At 38.6% G+C, this 22175-nt stretch overlaps 1 protein-coding gene across 22 annotated transcripts in view; it reads right to left on the bottom strand.

Moving 5' to 3' along the window:
• The window catches only part of PLCB4 (phospholipase C beta 4), a 220632-nt gene that overhangs the window by 41440 nt on the left and 157017 nt on the right, over nt 1-22175 (bottom strand). For 19 of the 22 annotated variants that reach the window (XR_012634300.1, XM_074913462.1, XM_074914048.1 and 16 more), the window contains 14 exons: nt 21362-21572; nt 20652-20745; nt 19923-20002; nt 19399-19483; nt 16798-16888; nt 15774-15869; nt 14130-14230; nt 12352-12387; nt 9609-9750; nt 8902-8986; nt 8564-8688; nt 6639-6690; nt 4248-4350; nt 2422-2586 (listed from right to left, as the gene is read on the bottom strand). Coding sequence is in view for 21 of the 22 variants with exons in the window: in XM_074913462.1 (XP_074769563.1) it covers nt 2422-2586; nt 4248-4350; nt 6639-6690; nt 8564-8688; nt 8902-8986; nt 9609-9750; nt 12352-12387; nt 14130-14230; nt 15774-15869; nt 16798-16888; nt 19399-19483; nt 19923-20002; nt 20652-20745; nt 21362-21572 (1466 nt within the window). In the remaining variant the exon portion in view is untranslated. Of the gene's footprint in view, nt 1-2421; nt 2587-4247; nt 4351-6638; nt 6691-8563; nt 8689-8901; nt 8987-9608; nt 9751-12351; nt 12388-14083; nt 14096-14129; nt 14231-15773; nt 15870-16797; nt 16889-19398; nt 19484-19922; nt 20003-20651; nt 20746-21361; nt 21573-22175 lie in introns of all 22 variants that reach the window. The other 3 variants (XM_074912844.1, XM_074914401.1, XM_074912811.1) reach the window with 2 other exon arrangements.

The following is a 22175-nucleotide window of genomic DNA, read 5'->3' as shown; positions in this document are numbered from 1 at the left end:
GAAGGAGTGCAAGCACAAGCTGCTGGGTATGTATGCTTAACTAGGGGTTTGCAAAGGGGGAAAGAAGACAGAGGAGGGCAGGACAGGGTGACGGACCTGCTCAAATGGCGTATAGAAGTGGGTGTGCTGTGCTCACGACACGAAGGGTACGTGGTATGCATAGTGGGCAGGGATGCTGCCAGCTATCTGCATCTGTCAGCCCCCATCTGGACCAAGTGAAACAGTAACAAAAAAATTCACTGCCTTCCCTGGAACAAAGGTGCTGCTTCCTTTGTGCAAGAAGCAGTGGGGAGAAGACAGCCTAACCGAGAGGTGCAACTTCTCCACCAGCCTGACTCGACAATATGCTAGGAAAGGTCTTCCCACACCTTCCCTACCTGGCTCTAATTCATCAGCACTTAATGGACCAAAGGGAAAACCTAAGTAAACTTCATCCACTGTCTCCCTTATGCTTTCCTCCTGCACTTTCATTTTCAGTCTTAGAAGGCACAAAATAAGGTATAGTTCTGGTCTCTGAACCCACCTAAGCTATTTATGGATATCCTGTTCTACCTGATTATAACTTAGCACTCCGACCACAGGTTACCACAAGCACTCATCCCATCCTCCCCCTTACACAACAGAGTGACAACACAGAACTTGGGTTAGAATGACTGAAGCTTTATTTTAATTAAAATAAAAACAAGAAAATGTAACAGAAAAACAATCAAACACATTGCCTGAGAGCAACTGTATAGGATTAAACATCAGCTTGAGGAGAACGCTGTAACCCAAATAAGGCAGGTAAGATCTCTCCTCTACAGGCCACAGATCAGCACATCTTTCATTATATGATGGGCTCAGATACAGCTTTGCTAGGGAGCAGGGGTGGGGACTAAGTCATCTATCACTCCCTCTCTGTTAATTTGTTCTATGGTATCCTAGTAGGCACTTCTACCCTCATGACATTTTAGCACTGGGCACCCCACGCCTTCATTTCCCCCAACCAGAGGAATTGCTCTGCTGTGTTTATGCCACTCATCTGCTTGGTCATCAGTGTATGTCTTGATTACAGTGCTAAGCCTGATATGACAAGGACCTCAGATGAAGAAAAATAATCTCTTGGCTGATTTGCAGTAGTATTCAAGAGAATGTGCAATCGTGTAACAGTTCATTGCAGAGTACAGCAGAAAGTCTGTGCAATATTGGCATCAGTCACTGTACCCATGCCACAATACACAGGTACCCCCATTTTAGACTGAAGCTGTGGGCACCCTGTAGTTCATGGGCCTTTTGATTTAAGAAATCAGAAAGCAGCAGATGCTGACCATATGGCCAGCAAGCCATGGGCAGCATGATTGCCTGTCATTGTACCTAAGCATCTGCCCTGTGCTTCCTCATATACAGAGAAAAGCACGTTAAGTCACATTCAACCCAGAATATATTTGAGCCCAGAAAAACCTCTTGCATTAACTACATTTCTATGAAAAACTGGTTGTACTGTTAAGAGAGCAGATTCTGGGTGTAATATACCCAAGCGTGAAGTATTATCACCACTTGGCAAAGCCTGTCACTTTGGAATAGAAGAGCAACAATTCTGCATGACAACAAAACATATGTAAACAAAACAGATGTTATCAAAGACGGCACTGCTAACACACATAGTCTGGATGAAACTCCAGCTGACAGAAAAAAAAAAAAGTAAAAATATATATATGTGTATCATATATATAAAGACTGAGAGATAAAAACTGAACATGGATGACTGGTCTCTCTCTTTAAATCCCCCATACCAAGAAAAAAAGGTTTGTTTTTCTTTTGTTATTGAAAAAAAATAAAGAAAAAGGTACACGATGCACATGGACTACTGAAGGAGGGAGCTGGCAACACGTCTGAAGAACACAGCACCCTTCCAACTTTTCCATGTAAGAACATTGACCTTAGCTTTGGATGCAGCATCTCACCTGCCCTCTGGGCTGAAGGAACAGTGCAAGATAGCAGCCACTGCCAGGGCAGGGAAGAAGAAATCTCCAAGGAATGATGGTGTCCACCAGCGGGGGCTCATTCTGAGCAGACTGCATACCTTGAACACAGGCATGGCCACGGAGAAGGTGGCTACCTCCAAGTGGGAGGAGGAAGCAAAGGGGAGGGAAAAGCCAAACAGAAACAAAACAAAAATCATGTGACAGCTACAGAGGTTATCCATTAGAAAAATAAAACAAAGCAAAATTTAAAAAAACCCTAAACAACCTCTTGAAAGCTTGTTTCAGCTTTAGATTGTTTACTGTAGTAAACAGGAACCCTACAAACCCTTTTTCATGGGAGCAGTACTTATTCATGTGAGCAGTCAGACTGAAGCAGGGAGGTGTGGCTCAAGTGAGCAAGGATGCTCATGTGCAAAAGCGCTCATGTGCTGCAGACTGTGCTTTCCAAATATCCTACCTTTCGAAATACAAATGATTCTTCATTGTAAACAGGGTTCAGACCATTGTTCATCACCATGCGTGTTCGAAATTCTTTACGTATCGTGTCCGTGGGTAAACCATACATATCCACTTCTACATACGTACCAATTTTTTTATCTGATAAGAACTGACCAGATATTACCTGCAACACAGTAACAGAACAGTAAGGAAAAGCAATACAGAGTACACAGCATTTTATGAATACTGGGAATATTGGTATTTTTTTTTATTGACAGTCTGAAAATGCTTTATATGGAAGAGAAATATTTCATCGTATGAAAAAGGTGTATTTATTGCTGCAATTACACTTCTTTAGAAAAGCTAAGTGATAAGACCTTAAATATATTCTTAATTTGAAATGATTGTGCTCGGTGGGCTATGTTATTAACAATTGTAAGTCAGTCAGCCCAATCAGCTGAAGTCTCACAGATCTGTTTGCTGTATTACTGAAAAACACTGAAACAACCAGATTGGGCGCTGCTATTCCACAAATGTAAATGCTATCGCTCTGCTTTCACTCAGGTAAACATTCTAAACTAATCGCATGTCAGTCTAACTCCATATTATGTGTCTGGGAAGTGTAGAATGCTTAAAAAGCAAAAAACTTTCCCCACATGACTCCTCTATATTGTTCTGTGTGTGAAAATTTGTTCCGATCTTACTCCAAGTCAAGATTAATCTAGCCACAGCAGGTGATTACTCCAAGGAAAGTTTTTATTCCATCAAGATGATCGTCTACTTAAAAACACAGCTAATGCTTTTATTACTATGATCAGAGAGGAAAGAAAAAAACTGAAACATGATTTCACAGACCTAAGCTCATTTCAAGTCCTTTTCTTCTTATGATCTAACATTCTTCCAGGGAACACTCTGGATAACAAATCTGAAAATTATGTGGCTGAGGGGTGCCATAACTGGCTTTGGTCCACTCGATTCCTTTACAACAGAATTTATACAGAACTTTGTACTAGTCACACATGAAGAGCAAGTGGAAAAATACTCAATCTAAGAACTAGCTCTAGTGATACTTAAAACTTCTGTTGTCACCACCAGATCCCAATTCCTTCTTGGAGGAATTGTATTGTCATTAACATTAAAGAAAAACAGCTAACGAAAAGTTTTTGTTCTTCTGGAGATGCAAATGAAACTTACTTTCTGATGTCTAGAATGTACAACAAACCCTTGGTAGGAGAGAGTTTGAAATTTCTATGCTGCGCATAGAAAGTTATAACTGAAAGCTTAATTCTTCTGCTAAGCTGCAGATACAGTGTGTATCTGCACAGTCACAAAAGATGTTTTACAATTGTCAGCCTCCTTCCAAAATGTGATACCTAACCATGCTTTAGAACTACAACAGAAGTTTTATGGAATTTGTTACTCATAGACAACTCCAAAGTAAGGACCTCTACCACACGAACCATTTTTCTCTATTTATTTTGAAAATATCCTGTCAATGTGTACCCATATTTCTCCTTGCTCTATAGTGACAAGTGATGTTTGTATAACTTCATACTGTCCACAGAAATGAACTTCACTCATTTATTCATTTGTGTGGGCTGATGTAATTCAAAAAGAGCACGACAGAGTTTAAAATTCAGTGATAATGTGTATAACAAACCATCTCTGATTCTATCATGTTCCACTCAGATCAAGTAAACACAGATGTCTCAGCTGGCAATAAAATGGAAACAATTTGATGAAATCCACACAATCCAAACACATTTTCTGCAGCTATCTTATTTCTGTTGACATTTAAATGTGATTTTGGATGTGATGACAGAAGTTTGTCTATTGCTGTTTTACCTGTACAGAACATGTTGCAGCAATTACACCATCTACAGGAGTTTCAGAGAAAGGGTCAAATGTTCGATCTGGTCGTCGCATGAAATCTGGTTTGAGTAGATACCTTATTTCAAGAAAAAAAAGAAGAAAATTATTCTTGTATGGAAACTAAAATTGTATTAAATACAAATAAAATGGATGATCTAGCTTTAAACAATGAACTCTCCCACAGTACTGTAAAATACAGACTATCGTTCTAGCTGTGTGAGGAAATAAAAGGAAATATTACAGTTGTCTACAATACAGATAAATGTTAATCTTCATTTTGAATTACCAGATACTGAGAGATTAAATCAACCCTGAATTTTAAGATGAAAATAAATGTCATATAATCTCAAGGACATTTCAAAATAATTGAAGAATACTTTTTAAAAATACAGCAAGTTATCATACAGTAAAAAGTAGGTGCTCTAATTTGTTTGAATTCTTTAACACTTCGGAAAAATATAGAGGACTTACTCAATTTTATTTTTTTAAATGAAGCAGTTTCATAGAGTCAAGACTCATACAATAAATTTCAGCATGAAGCTCATTTTTTCATCTTGGTTATAAAACCTTGGGGGAAAAGCAGCTGATAATGTTGGTGCTGACAGATTGTTAATTATAGTAGCATGAAAGGTACTACCATAATAACACTCACAATACATCCCTGAGGACTATACACTGGATCAACATATCAATGAAGTCGATACATGCTCTGATGAATCAAAACCCAAGAATTCCACCATCAAAATGAAATAGCAATTGATCACAGAAATGCTATGCCACCCATGGCGTGTTCTCTTCCACTGGTCTGTAACTGGACCCATTTTGCTAATTCTGCAGCCCTGACAGACAACAGCTGCTAGAAGATTATTTTTTATCCATCCTTAGTCTCTCTAGTGAAGCACTGGTACACAATGTTATAAAGGCCTACACAGAATAGAGAAATTAGAAAATGCTGGAAAAATTCCAGTGGAAAGAATGTCAGTGTTTTCTCTCATTTTTTCATAATGTGGTTTCTGTTTAGGAAAGTAACATTCCTCATTTTTCTTAAATTATAAATGTGTGTGATTTAATAATATTTTATTAATGTAGGTTATGGACAGAAGGGGAACTATCAGAAACATCCCTAGCTTCTGCTTCCAGCCTGCTGAAATAAAAAATGCTGAAGCTAGAGTGCCCTGGTCTTGTTTCATCAGCATGAGAACTGTAAATCAGAGAAAAAAGGAGTACAGACAGAAGGAAATATAATTTTTTTATTTTCATTGCCCTGCATGTTTTCTGTGACTGAAACAGCACACATTTATAGTGCATATCAAAATATTACCACCATGTTACCATGCATTACCACTATATTACTGTAACACCAGAAGACTGACATAAGAATCATGAAAATTAGTTGATAGTGTTGCCTGTCCTTCAGAGAATTTGGCAAGAGTAAATAGGTGCTCTTTTACTAGGCTTGTGGGTCAAACAAGAAAGGAACTATACTCTGCCGTATAAAAAGCTTTGTTTTTCTTCTACTTGGTCATTCTGATTGAAATGACCAAAGACTACACCACTGTCAAACCCAAGATCCTCCATCGGGAGAGTTCACAACTGAAATAAAGGCATGAAGATGCACAGCACTATGCTGTCCACTCTGCAGATGAGGAATTACAAACCTTCATGTTCTCAAATTTTCTTGGTGAATAAGATCTGCATTCATAAAATAATTGTTTCTTCCCAGGATGAGTTTGCAGATTTTAATGTGGTTTTGGACTGTCATTTCCTATAATTCATCAAACTTCTCCTTTCTCTTGATATTAATGATCAGCCTGCCCTATAAAGGTACAAACTTAACATTTGAGAAAAATCTATCAACATCACTTGAGCATCCTTTATCATGCAGAAGTCATGAGCAAGAACTTCAACAATTAAACAGTATTCTCTGTGAAATCTGCTCTCCAACTAAAGACACAGATTTAAAAAACATTCCCTATGTATTAAGACTCAACCTGTCCAAGTAAATTTGGCAATTCTGTGCATTGTGCAATGAATCTCCATTCTGTGGATTATCTTCAAAGAAAGATTGAGATCAGAAGCTGAAGATGTATTTAAATAACTGTGTATAATATTCATTACGATCTTCATAATTTGCACACAAGTCTCTTCTATCTCATCTTTAAAAACTGGGCATAATTAAAAAGCATATTCATCAGACTATCTCCTTGCAGGGGATAATTCTCCCTGAATTCTGCTAATTTCTACTCTTGACCTAGCACCCCATTTTTCCTTTTGTTACACATAATTAATATTGACAAAATTTTATTAAAACCATAGTAAAGGATTCTGATACACAGTGACAACAGTTTAAATCATATCACTCACCCGCATGATCCATTATATTCAAATTTTCCTTGATTCAACTGCATTGCTAAATCTGTTGAGAGAAAAAAATTACTGTCTTTCCTTCTGAATAATGCGATCATGAACAATCCTTTTTAGAAAATAAGACTGTTTGTCCAGAATAATCAGTTTAAATAAAAATTAATGCATATAAAACACACACATTTAAGAAAGAAAAGGAAGCAATAGGAAGACTTCAGATTTCTTCACAGCAGTAACTGCTTTATCAACTAAGCTGAAGTCTATGTTGTGCTTACAAAATGGTCTCTCTCTGAATTCAAACACTCCTGGTAGGCAGTGAAGCATCAGACTGTGGTCCTGTTAAGTGCCTGGGATGGGATTTCCATCATCTAACTTTTGGTATCCACAGTATAGATGTCTCCATGCCTGTACTGATCCAGAATCACTCTGAATAACAGAGGGCACTTTTAACAGTGCAATTAATCTCATTCCAAGGCAGACATATTAAATACACTTGAGGAGACATCCTAGAAGTGTGTATTTCTCTACAATGACCATAGACAACTACCTCCAACAAAGCTGTCTGTATCCTGAGGTCTTAAAGGTGAGATGAATATTGCACTGGTTTTCTATGAATTTAATTGAATAAAATACCACAAAAGAAAGCAGAGAGATGACAGCAGCATTGCTTTGTTTCTACATTTAAAACATCTGAATTTTATCAATGCACTATTATGGCACTTGTATATGAAGACAGATAGGAAACACCTAATAGCCCTCTTCCCCTCCAAACCTCTCCCAGACTTTATAAAAAAAAAAATATTTTCCTGCAGGTTTCCAATTACACTAGAATACAATATCCTTGTTCAGCGATAACACAGATATCCTCTTGCCTAACAAACATTCTGCTTTTGAAATGGAACAAATTCTTTCCTCTATGTTCTCCGTTACACAAAATACAAGATTCCCATATGTTCATATCCATTATTATTTGCTTTACTGGGCCACATTAACTTCTGTTTTCTCAATTATTCTTCAGCCTGTCAGCAAAGTTGCATCACTGAAGACTAATACAAGAAAGTTGCTCACTTCCAATTATAGGATTAACACTCTTATTTTGCAATATAAAGGGGTTGACAATGGCATGGAGTGGGCAGAGGCAGCGCTGGGAGAAGAGTGAAGCTTGTGTATCTGCTCCAACCTCCAAATCACATCCAGTGGAGTGTTTTTCAGTGCAAAGCTCTGCAGGACAGAACTCAGGGTATCAGCACCAGGAGTGTCTGCAGTACCAAAGACACCGCTGGGAGTGGAGAAACAAGCACAAAAAGCACTATCACAGCTAGAAAAAGAAAATGGAAAAAACTGGTCTGTCACACATATGACTGAAGACATTTCTAGATTAATTTAAAAAACAACAAAAATCCCTACCCTGTTATACTCACACCTTCATTGAAGAGAAACAATACATCTCTGTATTACATTCCCTGGCATCATTCTGTCAAGCTGGGATCTCAGACCCCATTCTCTGCTGCTGAACACGACTCTAATGCTTTACAACAACTGGTGTAGAAGTGCATTTGACACATAGTCATTACTTTTTTACCATCTCAATTTGTACACTCCCTTCACCTTTACTTTGCAGACATGCACCCAACTGTGCCAAAGCTGTGTTTTCTGAAAACACTGATTTCCCTCTAATTAATGCTTTTTATTAATAAAACATTCACATGACAAGTTGCAGTACTCATTTTTTCCATGAAAGGGGACTGAATTTTCCTTCTCTGCATTGCTCCTTCTCTTACGCTTCTGTAATTCCACCCTACTGTATTATTTAGCCATATGTCTGTTTCCTCAAAAAATGCCAGAAGCAAATCCATGGCATCTGTCTGAGAGTTACTGCCCAAGCCATTCTTTAGGATTGAGGTTCACTGGTCGTTGCTGCCTACCTGGGGTCTGATAGTTCAGTGAGACCATCTGGCAGCCAGCGTTCCAGAAAATTTGAGGCATGTAATTACTGGAATCCACTCGGCCTCCCTTTGGGTATATCCGACTCATTTGTCGTTTATTATAACTGTATAATTCATCAAGGAAAATGAAATAAAAACATCATAGAAATATATTGTCATATCCTGGTATCTTCAATATTTCTTAACATTAAACTTACTATTTCTCATCCTAGGGGCTACTTTCCCTTTTGCTTTATAGTCATGGAACACTGTAAACCTAGAAAGGTACACTTGTTTATTTATAGCATTAGAAGTGATAAGATGATGTGAAAGGATACTTCACAAACTCAATGGCATGTGTCTTCAAATAACCTAGTCCAACTGATTCATTGAAAGACGACATGTTGTGATGAATATTACGTTCTAGAAAGAGAAGACAAGACATTTTAAAACACTTCTGTAATGACAAATCAAAACACAAAATCACATACTATACATAATAACAGGATACAGCAAATTCTGGTCTGTTTCCCTATTACCTGTCACTCAGAATCAAATTTTACTGAAATGTCATATTTCTGACTTGCTTTTTTTCTTTCACACCCTGGGAAATCAATCAAACTTTCATTTTTTTGTTTAGGACAAAATTGTTATTCAGAGCCTGTGTTGTGTGGCTGGATAAGGCAAAACAACATGATAAATGGTCTAGTGTGCAATATGAAAGCATCAGCTAACTGCTGACCACTGTGATAATCACGCTTACCTTACTTTAAAGAAAGATGAACTAAAAAAAGCAGTTTAGCTGGAGAGGCCTGTAGAATATAATCCTCAACAGCTTCATATTCTCCCAGTAATTTAGTGACTCCGTGTGGATGACCAATGGAATAACACGCTAACTCTACTTGCAAGGAAACAGATCTAAAAGTATACTGATGACAGTCATTAAAGTTTTACGCTATTTCTAAACTCCGGAAATGTAGAGATTAAAGAACTACCTAGAATAAGCAGACAAATACTTTTTTTTTCATTCAACCTTTTATGTTACCTTCTGCTACATCGAAACCTTGAAATTTTACAGGTTGAGCATAGTTGACCATTGTTGATAAATATGGATGTATATTGGTTGTGGCACCTACATATTTGTAAGATGCCATCCACGCTTGTTCATCTTCAACAGTTACTAAACCCTGAAAACACATTAAAAAGAATAATCACTATTTGTGTGTGCAAACATTATTGCTGGAATTTTCAAATGTGATTCAAAATTATACCCAAATCTGCAGAAAGTTAAAGAAAGTGCAAATTAATACAAGAAAAGTGGAAATTTAATGTCACAAATTATGATTTATTTTCTTACTGAAATATGCACCAAACGTTTTGCATGCAAGTGGACTGATGATAGAAAAACTCCTAAGCAGTGGGTAAATATTACATGATGTTAGTAGGATAACTTTGGGGTAAGTATTAAATATTATAACAGACTGAACAATGGTGGGAGATAATGATCTACCCTTGTCAAATAAATTCCTGAGGATTGTGATTTCATATATGTTTTCTCATAGCAACTCTGGTGGGGTAATACACACTTGGTACCGAGTAGAACTTTCTCAACATCAAAACACAAATAGGTTCAATTGCTGATCTTTACTAATAAAAGCAGACCAAAATACAGGGATTACAACCTTCACTGGAAAAGAGATGTCACAAGAACAACAAGACACATAGTACCAAGCTCATATTCCTAGTCATTTAAACTGATAAAGATCTGAATTCATCATTCACATAACTGCACTATAACAGAACTTCGGAAGTTTTCTAGAAGTATCTCATCTACTAGAAACCCACAATAGGAAGTGCTTCTCATTTGGATCTACCTGTTCAACTTTCTCCTTTCCCTAAATCAGTTTGAAACACATTCTTTTCACTGAAAGAAAGGCAAGGAAAAGATCTCTGTCGATCTAATAAACTCCACAAGGCTTACTGTACATGGCAATTTTCCCCCAAACATTTTTGCTTGTTCTCCTACGAGTGAACCAGTTCCCCAAAAATCTAATCTACTGTAGGCTGACAGTGAAATTCTGCAAGGAAATACCAAGTATATATTCAAAAATTCTTACAGTACGGCTCTTTAGCTTCAGAACGCAACTCGTGTTTGTCAGAAAGTTTTCCTTTGTTATTGTATCAGGAAACAGTCAATAACAGGAAGCAATGCAAAGCCCTTCTCATGGAAGAAGAATGCAGTTCACAGAACCTACACTAATGCAACTCATTTACTCATGAGATGGGAGAGAAAGGGAAACATAAAACTACTTGCCAGTATTATGGGCAAGTACCTCTACCTGCCACATAGTGCAGACACATTTCAAAGAATGACTATCATGCGAAGTGAAACAATTTATTCATTACTATGATGGTTCACAAGGAATATAATTTTCTGACTGCATAGAATAGCTGAGTTATCAGAATGAATCCAAGTTCACGTTGTTTTATGTGCATTTTAGACTGAATTAAAGTTCCGGTATCCCATGAAATCAGATTGATACCACATTGTAATGCTGATTACCAGGGCATAATCCAACTGCTTTTCAGGAATCCACATATTGAGGGTTCACAGATCTGTTCCTTAAATATGCCAAATGGTACATCCCTTTAATAGTAGAATACAGGCATTTTTTTGTTACTAGGTCAATATTTTTAATAGAGTTTAGATCAAATTCCGGCCAAATTTCTTCAAAGGAACTAGTCCTTTTCAGTGTCTTCATTTTCAGAAGGCCAATAATTCAGGAAGAACTAATCACCCATCTTCTAAAACCAGGCTCGTTCAATGTGCCTCCTGCTACTCAGAATTGCTAATCATATTTTACTATCTTGATCCAGAAATGTCTAAGTAACGAATTACAGTGAAAAGAAAGTCAAAGGGGATTACACCCACCTTAGTGCCAAGGGAATAGTACCCTGCAGACTATAGCTGCATTACTGACACACTAGCTCTAAGTAACGTTCTAAGACATTCTACTGGTCATTTATTTTATCTTATTTATTTGCAGACCCATAATTTTTAGAGTAATTGAGCTATACTCTTTGCAGTGTTCATAACTTGAAAACTATGAATTAGAAAGGGGTAAGGGTGAAATGTTTCTTAAAGCCTACTGAAACAAAGGAGTGGTTACAACAGCACATGACGCTTTTAGGGGCTAGAGAAAACAATGGGGGAAAGTTAATTTCCTTCTGTAATTTAGACCTCCCCGCCCCTCAAGAAAACCACTGAGAAAACAACATAGACTGAAACAAAGTCTGGTTAGGAACGGGACAAGCTTTAATGAGAGAAGAGAAGGAGGAGTATGGAGGAGGTGGGAAAAGTCTTACAGAAGGCATTCCTGGGAGAAGATAAATGCAGAAGTCCCAAGGCAAAGCAAAAGGAAGAAAAAGAGAGAGGAAAACAAAGTGCAGTCAGGGTAAGAGAAGAGGGAAAAAAAGAAGCAGGGATGATACATCGCAACACCATTCAAAGAACTGCTGTTTCTCAGTGCATGACATCTGAGACTGAGAACAGACACTTCTAAACTGGCAAAAGTCATGCATTCCTGTCTGTCCCCAAATTTTCCGACAGCCCTAAGCCCCTTATAAAAGTACAGAAGAAACCCTGGAGGATAAATCACTTTCAGAAATACTCTGTAGATGCAGTGAAACTGATCATAAAATTGTTAAACCACTAAGAATGCATGGTAAGTAATATGTATGTTATATATAAAGCAACAAAACAAACTACATAACATCCTATGTGTCACCTTTTTATTGTTTTCTTGCTCAGAATCTTCAACAGCCTAAGGGGAAAAAAATATATATACATTACCCAAAGAAAAAGCAATAGGAAACACTCACAGTAAGGAAAAAAAATTCCTCAAAAAGTTAATGCATTTAGCAAAAAGTATACCCTTTTCCACCTTACTGTATGGTTCACCTGTCCAACACACTTGCAAAAATTAGCAGTTTCTTTAAATTTTGGGCACAAAAGGTATGAAATTCAACATCTGGCTAGCAATGGGAATAGGAGGGAGGATGCCAGACAGTCAAGCCCAAACCAGTGCTATCAACTAGATGCTGGGGACAGGAAGTTTCAAAGAAGAATGAAAGAACGACACACTCAGACAACACAGAAGATCATCTTATCCGAATATGAAACTGCCCAGGCTCTGAAAAGCCAGGGCTTAAGACTGCTGTAAACTGTATGCTGTAAATACGCACATTTGGAAAAGGCCTATCTCAAGATGTTATTTGCCATGGGACAGTCTGTGGTCTGCCTTCAGTTACAAGCTGCCACTACTGAGAATGTTAAGACAGATAAATGTTGACTTGGCACTGAATGTACATTCCCAAAGAATAAAGATCGAGTCACTGATCAGCAAAGAAGTAGAGAAGTTACCCAAGGGCACACGCTGAGGATGAGTGAAGTGACTAATCTGGAAAAAAACAACAAAAAACACCACCACCACCCACCCCGAAGAAAAAAAACAAACAAAACAAACCCCAAAACACTCAGGTAGTTAAGGACTTAGTAAGTGAAACCAGCCCTACAGCAAAGAAGTTAAACAATGCTTCAGCAAAAAGATTCATTGAACTCCCAAAGAAGCAAAGATGTTGACTTGAAGAGATACCAAGACGACAAGTCTGATGGTAGAGACATACTGCCAAGGGTAAACTCTGCTATGAAAGATTTTCCATACCTATACTTCTACCTGGAATAAGATCCAAAGGTAGACAGACAGGAGAGAAGTGGCCAAATCACTCGAGTAACAGAGGAGCATGATCTGTTAAGGTATCTTAGCACTCACATGTGCAATTTTTTTTCCTGTAGCAAGCAACAACAATGCCTTCAATGTCAGCGCAGACTTAGTTTTGGATTCCAATATTCTGTATCTAATTATTGTCAAGTAATATTCGAGTTACTGAGCACAGACTGATAAACTGTACTAAAACAGGTATGAGTAGAATAAAGGGGACTCTTGCCCTGCCTGCCATCTGGCTCTCTGGTATAGCCCCACTGCAATACCACCCCACTGGGGAACAGTAGTCCTATTTTGCCTTCACTGCTGCAGGTGGAAGGGAGAATCTATGCTAAGAGTTCCCAATAAAAAATGACTCAGGGCATCCCTGTAATGAAGACACAGGATGCAGGCTTGCAAACAAACATTGCTGAGCAAGGAAGCTCATATTCCACCTCATATTACAGCTCTGCAACTGAGATGCAAAGTAAAATATCAGAGGCAGGAGTAGGAAACTGCTTGCTGCCCTTAATTAGTATTTTTGATCAAATCCTCTCCTGGTATACTGTTTCCCTACATACTGATTCTGTTTCCTCGATGAGTATTCTACCTGAACGAGCAGAGAGTATATCTGGCTCGAAAATTTCATCTTCTCATGAACCTAAAGGTTAGGAATCTGGTGAGGATCTCAGGTTTGACACTTCTGACAACATCTGCTATGATGCTTCCACAGAACAAGAGTGTCTTTTACACTCACCTCTACAGAAAGCTTCCAAACAAATGTATTTAAGAAGCAATCCCACCTTTTTGACACTGATGGCAACAGCTTCTTTTTGACTGTAATCATCTACAGTAAGGTCACTTCCAAACTTGTACTCTGGATGAGCTTCTTCTTCCTGGTCAGCTGCACAGAAAATAAAAGGGATCAGTGCAAAAACCACAGCAACTGCTGGTTTTCTGTAAGACATGAAACAAATGACAGTTGAATACACAAGGTTTGTTTTTGGCATTTTTTTAAAACAGTAATAAAACCCAGGGTATTAGATTTCCAAGCATTAGTAATGAATTACAGCTAAGGACTGAGATTCTTACAGCTTTGCCAAGGTTAGTAAGAGAAATTTTATTTACTGTACTTTTGAAGGAATCAGTAATTTGTTTAGCAAAAGTGTAAAATTAAAAAAAAACCAAACAACAGGCTTGAGGAAATAACAAGAAATGAAGACAGAGTTCTTGAAATAAAGATGTAAAAAGTTGCTGGTGTCCAGTCTTCTCTTGTGCATTATCAGAGTCTCCTTATGTGCCCCTACTAAAGGGAATAATATTTCTTTAGCTTTTAAGGTCATTTTCCATTAGAACCCATTGTACTCAGAGAAGCTAAAAAGGCCTCTTACAAAACCATTAATCACATTATTCATATGGATTTAAACAATAATTTTAGAAAATACTTATTTGAGCCTCTGGGTAGTCTAGCATATAATTAATAACACAGCACAGTAAGAGCACCATTAGAAATAACCATTCCATTGGAAATCAGCCTGCAAAAAACCAGAACCTCCTCTGTACTCCATGATCACCTGAAGAAAGATAGTGAGAGGCCTCTCCAAAAAAAAATTTTGTACTTCAGTCTTTTTTAGTATTGCAAGGACTGATATCAATATTTGGATCACAAAGAGTATCTTGCACGAGGACCTCTACTGACTGCAACAGCAGTGACTTTGTACTAGTTAAAAAAAAATAATTATCAAGGAGGTAGAAGGTCCAAGGGGTAGGCTGTCCTGGGATGTCCAGCATGACAAGGGTCCCAGGCCAGCACCTTGGTTCAGACACTTGCAGGCAATGCATGATTTACCTCTTCTGAAGGTGGACATTTAAAACAGACAAGGTGAATCACACCCTAGATATGTCTAATTTTCTCTGTTGGCCATAATCACATTCCACATCACTGGCTCTGATCTAGATGTTTGTTTACACTGAAGTTATCTGAAGTTTGGCAAGAAAAATCCTATCCCTCATTTTATCCTTATAAAGTATAATGCAATAATCCAATCTGATGTTGACAGAAACATTAAAAAGTGACAGAATATGTTTTCAAAGCAAAGGTCACAGGTTTCCAGTCTCGCGCACACACACACACAGAGTGAAAATCTGACTTGGTTGCTGCTCTAGTATGACTTCTGAATAGTAAGTAGAAGTTAGAATTACCACTAGCACCACCACAGAGCTCACGTTCCTGCCACAGCGTGACACAGAGGCAGAAGCAGCTGTGGTATGTATCTGAGATGAGATGATAAAGCTGGAGGGCTGTATAAATGGTCCTGCACTGAGTCCAGACTTACTGCTGCTGCTAGAGACTGTGGGCATGTAGGTAATGTGCATACTAACTGCTCACACAGCCTACTGATTTACCACAGGCAATGTCTGAGAGCCCTTCTCTATGAAATCCTCACCACTTTCTATTTCTTCTTCGTTATCATCCTCTAGGATATTTACAGGAGCAGCAGTCTCCCCAGCCTCCATCATCTTTTTCAGAGCGTCAAGCTGTTCTGTTAATAAGAAAAATAAAAATAAATTAGTCATGACATGAACAGTTTGTAGCATAAAGGAATACATGAGAACAATCATCAATGATTCTCTGATCCCAAGAGCTACTTTTATTTAATGGGCTCTCTAAGATTAAGTTTTCAGTTAGCAATAAAATTTTATAGAGTAAGAGCATCATTAGACATATACTGTTACATCTGAAAAGTGGTCAGTAAGGGCTGTATCCAAATCGCAGTGAAGTTCAGAAAAACATTTCCACAGACTTCAAAGGCCTTTGAAGCAAGCATATTACTTCTTCAAAGAGTAAACAGACAGCTATCTTTTTGGTGCTTGATCTATGTAAATAAAGGCAAAGTGCTTGGATTTTCAACTGCGTTCCCATGTGCATTTCAGTTAAGACAGTATGAACACAATCATGTATGACTGAAGTCAGTGGAAGGTCTGTTTGCTTATCTTTGAATGGAGAAGGACCAGGGTTTATCACTACAGACATATTGGAAATTAATATAGTGACATTATTGTTACTGAAAGAAGATAAATATCAGAAGTAGCAACAATAGCAGGAAGAGCAATTTGAAATTCCATTTCATTTTACGCTTATCCTGGAAAAATACAGAAATGCAAACATACCAGTGTAGGCACATTTTACAAGAGCTTTTATCTGTGTCATATTTTAGCTCAACCAGCAATCTGATAAAAGTCCCAGGATTACATTTCTAGGTCTATCTATGCCTATGCTACATGCTGATATCAAGGCCTAGACTCTGGCACTCACACGAAACACAAGGGCAAATAAAATGTCATTTACATGTAAGTCATATTTTTCCAACACTAAAGTACAAGCAATTAGTACAAAAAACTTTAGCAACAAAGTGTATTTGTATCAATCTGGGTTTTTATTTAATTTAATACTTGACAAGCTTTACTTACTTTTTTCTACTTCAGGTTTCAGCCTTTTATTCTTTATGAGAATCTTCCTTTTGAGGTCATTAGGAGAAGGTAAGGCTTTACCTGTATCAAGCTGTAAAATAATTTAAAGAAAAGGCTTAACAGCAGCTATTTGGCCTCTCTACACCCCTATTTGGTATTCTGATTTCAGGACAACAATGGTAAGGGGCAGTAAACAAGCAGTGCCACCTCAGACATAACCCTGGGAGTAGCATGACTGTAATTATTGTGTCCTCTGCTTCTTCCCTATCCCATGGGAAAGCTGTGCTCAGGTAAATGTTGTTGGCTGAAACCAGCACATTAGTGTCCAGCCTATGTCATCCTCAGCCGCACTGGTCAAAACATCTCCCCCTCTCTCCTGCCTAGCAATGGGCATAGATGTGACCTGCAACTCTTCATCAGAGGACTTCCTACCTCCCTCGCTCCCTGAGGCTCACACACAGCCCAAGTCACAGTTTAGCCCATTATCATTTGATCTCTAAATTAGTCACCTTTTATGGTCCCTTCAAGCTGTAATAATGCAAGTGGGGCAGCCCACACATACCTACAGAGTAGAAATAGGCTGGCGCTGGTAATGGAAAACTACCCAGTCCTTAGCTAGGTAGTGAGCCCTGTAGTAGGGCTACAGGGTCACATCTTCAGAATTTGTGAAAGGCAAATTACAAGTTTCACATACACAAGGAAGTGCTACTAAAAGGTTTGTTCCCATTTGCAGAAGGAAAAAAATTATTATTGAGAATAAAGTACAAAAATCCTTTGAGTTAAGCCCCATCACATTGGTAATTAGCACCCCCTCCACCTCAGGCTTGCTAAGAATATTATACAGGGAGTTGCTGGTATAATAGACTGTGGTTTCCAGTGAACCATAAGTGATACAGGAGCAGAAGGTATTTCCAGGACTAGTAAAAATTCTTAGAAGAAATACTCAGATATTCTTAACCTTAAATCCAACTCTGAGCTATGCAGAAGCAATATTCAAGATGAAGAAACAAAAGAACAAAGCACCACAACTTGAAAGCAAATAAAAGCAGTAGAAGTAACAAATAAGAACCCATCAGAAAACCCCAAATCAACCCAACCCAACAATAACGGGTGCAAACCTCCTTGCAGGAGGGGAATGATTATCCACAACCACCAGCTAGCTCAGTCATGGGAGTTTCAGTGTGTTGGATGAAGAGAAACCTACAATAGTTCCTAAAAGCACTTGGGTTGTAATTCCACTAGATGTCAGTGCCGCAGAGCTTATTTATCCCCAGGCTTCCAGTTGCCAGTCTGCATCCCCAAGCAAGGGCATAGTTGGATGCCCATTTGTTTATTTAAAACCAAATCTGCTTCAGCCAGTGGCATGTCTCTCAAGCCTGCCCTCCTCCTTCGACGAGTCGGGGTACCAGAAACCCAGCACTTGTAAAATACAACTGTCAAGCTTCTCTTGCCACCTGTACAACATTTGCTCTGTGAGCAGCTGGGGACTGAACAAACCCATGAGGAGGAATGGACACAAAATGCAAGAGGCTCAGTAGCGCTGCAGAGCACAGGCAGCTGAGGCTAAATACTGGGCCCTGAGGTAGCAGCATGGCAGCCTTTGGTCAGCTCTATTTTAGGCTTCCCTGAAAGCTGCTGGAAGTTGTCATTTGTGAGGAATGTGGCAAGCCGTTACATACATTACAGGGGAACACTACAGATTCAGTTCTCTGGGATGCACTTTTCAGGGCAACAACCTTCTGTTCACCACGCCTTGTGCGTTGCTGTCCCTGCGGCATGCAAGGAAAGCCAAGAAAAGCCTAGCTCTAGAGATGATAATGCCAGGAGCCCCCTTTGCTGGGGTCACATGGACAGGAGCCAAAAGTTAAAGCAGAGTTCTCTTTGCCATGGTCCCCCACAGCACTAAAGAGCATCTGCAGGTTTTGGGTGGCTGCTGGCAGACAGTGAGCACATTGCTCAGGAGAGCAAGGAAGGCCTGGAGGAGTAGCTGCAAGCACTGGGTAACAAGCTATTAAATTCTCAAATATTGTGTTTGTGAAGGAGTGTCTGTTATTATCTCCTGCCATGCAGGAGAGTGAAGTGCGTGCAGATTACAGTGCACTTGATAGTCCAAATGAGACTGCAGGGAACTCTTAGTGCTTAATTTAATTCTTAATGCAGTAGTGGGGGCCACCTAGACTGCAGGACCTGGTCTGGAGCATGAACCATGCAAAGTACAGCTGAAAGAAGAGGTTTCCTCAGCCGAGACCATGCAATTTATAATTAATTGGTTTTCAACAGTGACCAGCAATTTCAGAGTTATGTATGACCTGCAAATACAATGTATGTGGTGTACTTTATGTAGGTGCTGATATTATATCCCACATCAAGGGGATGGATTTTCCCACGCTATTTGCCAGAGCCCTGTACAGAAAAGATTAAACAAATCAGATAAGGACAAGTTTGTACCAAAAAAGCATAGACACCCAAAATCATTAGTCATTTTTGAAAGCACAGGACTGGTAGTGAACAGCACTATAGGTGGTATGTTCCCAGTTTATCATTTCTTTTAAATGCAGCTAATATAAAAAAAAATAACAAGACTAGCAGAATATAACATACTGGATGTGTTTCTAGAGGTTGCTTCAACAGGAGATCTCCAAAAAGATCTTCACAGTATTTTGACATCTTGTACTGTTGGTATTTGCTGGAAAAGATGATGGTTCATTTTTAAATATATATATTTAAAAAAAAATCACTATTACTCAGCAAAACAGAATAATACTAAGTAATGTAGAATTCCCAAATTATATACTGCCCACTTTCTCTCAACTGAGAAGTATTACTTTACTGTAATTATACTGTCAATAAAAGTCTATTATCTGACATAGATGAATTTAGTAAGACAAAAAAAGCAGATTAACTGAATCCCACACAGTTAATGGAACATCCAAATATATTTCACAGCTCTACCACAGATAAAAATATTGCCATTATTAAGCTAGATAAAGATTGACTAGTATATTAAAGTACAGTCTCCTCCAAGTGACATTCAAGTACACTCAAATTACAGTATTTTTGAGCTGTATTATCTCTCTCATGCATTGCACTGTAAAAACAAAAATAAATAAATGGGCACTATATACCTGCAGTGATTTTCAAATGAAAGAATGACAGGATACTCTGATGTAACAAATGCCGTTTCCTTAATGGCTTGAATTACATCCTATAAAATGCAATAAAAGGATTCAAATTAGAACAGATCAAATTACAATCATAATGAAAGAGATTATTTTGTTCTCCACCCCACCCTGAGAAACACAGAGCTGAGTCTCAAATATGCAAAGTGAAGCCAGAACTAGATGAAACCGTATGCTCGTTCTTCTCCATCCCCCCACAACCTGGACTCAGCACAAAGAGGTGCCAAGAGACACGTGCAGCAGTGATGGCAGCTTCACCCAGAACCTATCAATGCTACCCCTGGATCTGCTGCCATCTTCTCTTGCCAGGGAGAATTTCTGCTCCCAGAATAACTCCTGCATCTTCAGGATTTTTCCACAGCTAAGGAACTTCTCAGACAATTGAAAAAATATTTATTCTGTGGTGCAAAGAGCCACAGGATATGAAAATATGGGGTAAAAGAAGCAAGCCTGCTTCTTGCTGTTTCTGTGGAAAGGCAGACGTAACACAGGAGGTGTATGATGCAAGTCAGAAGTGAACCTCAAGATCTGGGGACAAGAAACCCTGTCTGTACAATCTGTTAGTTTGTCACAAGGGAGCAGCACCTGGGTGCTGAGGAGGGAATGGTGCCCTCTGTGGATTCCTGTGCAGGGGTTCCACAAACTCACTTCCAGGTGGAGAGGTCAGGCATTTACCTTGAAAAGAATATCTGTACACATTGCTTTTCCATGCGTTATTATTGGTTCCTGATCTTCACCTTTGCCATCCCAACAGTCCAGCTCAACGCACCTACAGACCCAAGAAAAAGGACATCAGCTTCCCTATTGTTTCAGTACAGGGAAGCTACTTGAGACATGTTCTGAGCAGTGAAGTTCAGAGCAGTAAGTTCCAAGGCAGTTTTGGGCATCACACAATTCCTTTTAAGCTGCACATGTGTAGTTTCAGACTGCTTTTATAAGTTTGAGTCTACTACTTTAAATACAGTATGTATGTATCAATATGCTTACACTTGAACAATTATGTTTTTAGCATTGTAACACTCTTCTAATTTATTCTCTTATGCAGTTAACTGTGACACATTCCAGTATGTCAAGAAATTAAGCAGGAAATTGTAAACTGATTCTCATTTACATATAAACTTCTTAATTACAAAGCAGAAAGCCCTTTGAAATTTCTCAGTTGTCATTTTCAGATCAAACTTCTATCCTTCTCACAAACGCTTTCCTGACATCAATTTCTACATTCCACTGCCTTTCAACATTTTCTGTAAAACATGCATATTTTCATTTACCACACGAAGATATTTACACATTCAATTATGCAATACATCACCACCAAGGTGTATTATTTAGCTTTAAAGTATTAGATTCACAAATATTAAAGGCTGCTATCTCCTGCTTCCAACCTGCATCCAGCCAAAAGCACTTGTCTGTACATCTCCACCGAAGACTTGCCACCAAACTGTCTGCCTGTTAAGTATGTATTGTGAGAGGAACTGATGAAATAATGAGCCAAAGGATGATCCATTTCTTGATATAATTCCAAACGGTCTAGGAAAACTGGGGCATTTTCATCTGACATCAAGTATCTGCAAAACCCATCACTCGATATAACACCTAGAATGAAGAAGAAAGCATGGTAAATTACTAGTAGAAGTTTATAGCAGGCAGAAATCAAACTTGTAGAGCAGGAACAAAAGCTATGTTTACACAGGCTTTTGGAAGCAAACAGAAGCTCTGCCTTTCTCCAAACTGACCAGTAACTGTGTTGTTGGTGCAAAATCTGCCACTGTGTTCCCAGATTAAGAAAAAAAAAAATCAGGTGCCCACCCAGTTCAATATCCTATGTTCAGCATTCACCATTACTAGACCTAAGGCATCAAGAAGATGTGAAGAAGGCAAATAAGTAGTTGACATCTCCTCAGAATACTCCCAGCAACTTCGGGTTCCTGGACTTTATGAGCCATAAATTGTGAGCTTGCATGTACCAATCTTCTACGGTACCCTTCTCCCTTCTTTCATATGGAGCCCTGCCCTGGCCATGCTACATCACTGTTGATCAGCTTGCAGCACATGCACTGTTCTCCACTGACAAAAACAAGCAGAGATGCACTGGAAGACATTTGAATGTATTCATTTGCAAAGCACTAGGAAAATGTAATATACCTTCAAATTTACTCTTTGTAATACACATTTATTCCTTTATAATGAAAAGCAAGC

Source organism: Athene noctua, chromosome 1 (genome assembly GCF_965140245.1).
Source record: "Athene noctua chromosome 1, bAthNoc1.hap1.1, whole genome shotgun sequence".
Lineage (NCBI taxonomy): Eukaryota > Metazoa > Chordata > Aves > Strigiformes > Strigidae > Athene > Athene noctua.
Note: the sequence above shows the minus strand (reverse complement) of the source record. Positions and strands in the feature narration are given on the sequence as shown.